Genomic DNA, 3977 nt, shown 5'->3' with positions numbered 1-3977 from the left:
CTTCAAGCTCCCAAATAGAAAACACATGTGGTCATCTCCGTGGTCGAACTTAAATGACCAAAGAAAACCGATGCAACGGCTCGAAGAGACCACACCCCCTAACACACCCCTCTCAAAGCTGAGAGGTCAATTTTGATTTAAGGGTGTGTGTAAAAAATGACATCACGTGGGAATCCCCCATCCCTCCCTCCCTTCCTCCCTTCCTCCCCACAGCGTCACAGTCACATGAGCTGTTTAAAAACGACCGCAAACATGATAAGAGATAGGCCTAGTTGTGATTTTATTCTTTTATAAAAAACTATTCCATAGGGAATATTTCACTCATTCACACACACACACACACACACACACACGCATACTCTAATTCAGATTATTTCTGTATCATTTATTTTTGTAAACCACTTTGAACATCGATAATGAAATGTGGTAAATAATATGGTTTCCAATGTCTAATTGTTACCAAATGAACCTATATTCAAAGTTTTTTTAAAGGCTCTCTCAACTCATACAACACACACACACACACACACACACACACACACACGCACGCGCGTACACCCGGCGTCATAATGTCTACACAAGGTGTTATGGGCTATGTGATAACATCCTGCATATTTTATTTTTTCTCTTTTTGACGGATTTGTGTGAATTAGTTTTATTGCAGAGCTTATTTGAAGAGATGACGTCAGATACAACATATGTTTTTCTAGCCATACAAATCAGGTATCAGAATTCCTACCACATGTCGTGATTAAGGGTTTCTTTGAAATAGGAAGGGGTAAAAAGTGTTTTTTTAAAACGCGTTGTATCGTAATCTTTAAAAGGAGGTAACTCACTGATTCATTCGTGCACCAAGTCAGCGAAGGAGACGCAACATTGAGTCGAGGCAATGGCTAAAAATAACCAAATTCGAGACCCGGATCATTATTTTGAATCAGAAATAGGAGAAATTCTTAATCATCTATGTAAGTATTTTTATTCGTATTTTATCATTGATTATAAATCTACCCTACAAAATTGAAAAAGATATCTCAATAAATGGTTTTATTTACAGATGATACATCGTTCCCACAAGGGGTTTCAGCAGATGATTTTTTCCAAGGTAAGTGGGGCTATATTTTCTTATGTCTTTTTTATATTTACTATTTTAATATTTGTTTTAAAGAAAAAATCAACTCATATACCTATTTCACCAGAGATTACAGCGGGCGATACATCGTCTTATAGCCCCGCCCCGCCACCGGAGCCAGCTAACAACCCATTGGTTGTCGATCCAGCTCCAGCCACTCAGGTTTACGAAGACATTACACCAAACACGACACCTCGACCTCAAACCTGCAGAGAGACAGAGAACGTCAAAAGCCGAGCTTCACCAGAAGTCGAAGCTGTAGAATCTTCCCCTCCGACCCTATCTCTCCCATCGAAAATCACCGGAGCGGCTAACATAATTGGCGGCCCGCCCAAAGGGGTCAAACGACTTCGAGAAATTTATGGAAAAGAATTAATTTACCCGGAGAGAGGTAAAGGAAAAAAAGAAAACTATTTATATCATTTTTACGCGTTGAATTTTTTACTCTATTTTCTACATAATATTGTTTTGTCTTTTTGTTTTGTTTTTAGAAGAAAACAGTGAAAGTCCATCTGTCTCATCCACAACTCAAGGAAAAAAACGATTTGGGAAATATTCTCATGAGAGTCCTAATTCTTCGGAAGAAGGTAAAGATATATTCCTTGTTTCATTATATGTTATCTATATTAAATAAATCGTAATATATATATATATTTTTTGTTCTAGAACAATCCCCCGACGAAAGAGAGGCCCAAGTGTTTTTTGAATCTCAGCAATCTGTACTGAACACCATCAACTCTGAACGGCGAACTTCAGATAGTACCGATGAAGATGAGCGGACCTTCAGTCCTCTATTCAACGCGCGAGATCTCTCTGGCCTGAGTTACGCGACTTTACGAACGGCTAACAGAAGCTTCCAACGTGTTCTGGAAGTCGCCACATTACCGCTCACTTACCATCAGACAGTGGAAATAGTTTCAGGAGCCCAGAATGGTATTGTGGACCTACTGCATAGACTCATTGATACACAGAATCAACACACCACCGATTTAAGAAGTACGGTGGAATTTTTCGCCGTTTCCCAAGACAGGGTCTTGGAAGAAAACAGACTATTGCGTAACACGGTCTTATCACTACAGCAAGAGCTTTCGGAGGTGAGGAACGACCATTCCTTGTTAATTACTGTTCTGTCTTTAATCTCTGAAAGATTACATATTATGCAAAGACAATCGACCGATACATGAGAATGGTTGACTAGTTTTAAAAAAAATCCATTTCACTGTTATTGTTTGAAAAGCATTTGTCTGTTATTTTTTATCTAGGTGTGTGAGATCTTGTGTTGTGTTTTTTAAAGTTTTTCTTTTTTTTAAATCTATTTCTGTTATTGTTTTTTATTTTTTTATTTTTATTTTTAGGTGTGTATGTGCGTGATTATGTTTTACTGATAGTTATGATGTATACCATTAACAATATTATGAGGTATATTTGATGGTACGCTTCTGTTTCACACAATTTTAAAAATAAAAACATATCAAAATGTTTCCTAAAAGGCAACGAATTGACTCCGAGTGTGATGAAATAACTCGCTCAAGATCAAATCCTAGGTCTGAGAATAACGAGAGACTCAATCTTTTAATACGTGAACAGTTAAGAGGTCTAAATAGTAATGATTTGTCTAATGCGGAAAGATTGAATAATATCATAATAGACCAACATGGTTGGATAGATGATGAAGATGAGAGTCCACAGATGGGTGGTGCAGTAGGGGCTTCTCAAAACAGACGTACGGAGTTAAGTCGTGCGCAGATAGATTCTCTGATGGTAAACGGGGGTGTTGTTGGGGATTTCACAATAACACCGCGACCGCGTTTTAATGGTGTAGAGTTACAAAGATCGTTAGATCTCAGACAAATACAGACCACCGATTTTGTAGAATATAATTCACGCCTCCATAATATTCTAAACGAGGTGGTTGAGTTTTCACAACAGCTAGCTGGTCAAACAGGCTTCATAAACATAGCTCTTGCCGGAGAAAGTCTACCGGGGTCTGTAAATACAGTATTAACACCTGATAACAACCACGATCCTTCATCATTCATAAATCAGATTGAACAAGTTACTCAGAGTAATAGTGACGTGACCAGCGATTCAACCTTAACATTACAAATCTCAATTGTACGTGATAAAGCGGGGGGCGGACGAAGGAAGATTAGTGACCTGGCTATCAGCGAGAGTATTAGTAGGAATAAAATGCATTTATTTAGCCCTATTAATATCGATAATGAAATGTGTTTGAGCTACTGTCTAGCATATTTCCTCAATCCAAAATTCACAGATCAAGAGTTACAGACGCCTGCAATGGAGATTCATACAGGATGCGGTTTTAAGATAGATGAGCAAATAGGGCTCCACAATTTGTCTGTTTTCGAAAATAAATTAGGCATAAAAATTGTAGTTTTTCATAGAGACTGCGCTGGGAAACTGCAAGTCTACAAAAACACAGACGAATTACACCTAAAGACAGCCCATCTATTTCTGCACGAGGGGCATTTCCATCTAATAAGAAATTTAACAGGGTTTATAGGAACTTCGTACGTGTGTGAGTACTGTTTCAAGGGGCATAAAGATAGAAAAACACACGAATGTCAGTTTGTTTGCAAGATATGTATGACATCCGAATGTCGCTCGTACACAAGCAGAACAAGACAGTGTGCAGAATGTCTGAGATTCTGTAAAAACAACTTCTGTTACGAATCACATAAAAAATCACAAGGCCCCGGCGAAAGATCTCAGTGTGAAACTGTGAGATTTTGCTCAAAATGCCATGCCGTTTATAGAACGCCACCTGGTGGTGAAAAAATAAAAACTCACAAATGCTCTCCAGACCATTGTGTACATTGTTACGAGA

The 3977-nt window shown here is 38.3% G+C and overlaps 1 protein-coding gene across 1 annotated transcript; it reads left to right on the top strand.

Moving 5' to 3' along the window:
• The first annotated feature begins 332 nt into the window (after positions 1 to 332).
• On the top strand, positions 333 to 2842 carry LOC311277540 (uncharacterized protein). Its single transcript, XM_084387859.1, has 4 exons — positions 333 to 1102; positions 1197 to 1520; positions 1621 to 1716; positions 1796 to 2842. The coding sequence occupies exons 1-4, from the start codon at positions 1039 to 1041 to the stop codon at positions 2311 to 2313; spliced, it is 1002 nt and encodes a 333-aa protein (XP_084243985.1). The 5' UTR covers positions 333 to 1038; the 3' UTR covers positions 2314 to 2842.
• Positions 2843 to 3977: the final 1135 nt, after the last annotated feature.

Source organism: Rutilus rutilus (genome assembly GCF_951802725.1).
Source record: "Rutilus rutilus genome assembly, chromosome: 18".
Lineage (NCBI taxonomy): Eukaryota > Metazoa > Chordata > Actinopteri > Cypriniformes > Leuciscidae > Rutilus > Rutilus rutilus.
This window is presented reverse-complemented; position numbering and strand designations above follow the sequence as displayed.

Bases quoted from the DNA above. Each gene is read 5' to 3' on its own strand.
- LOC311277540 (XM_084387859.1), top strand. From the start codon at position 1,039: ATGGTTTTATTTACAGATGATACATCGTTCCCACAAGGGGTTTCAGCA. The intron at 1,521-1,620 runs GTAAAGGAAAAA...TTTTGTTTTTAG, and splicing joins ATTAATTTACCCGGAGAGAG to AAGAAAACAGTGAAAGTCCA. The intron at 1,717-1,795 runs GTAAAGATATAT...TTTTTGTTCTAG, and splicing joins TCCTAATTCTTCGGAAGAAG to AACAATCCCCCGACGAAAGA.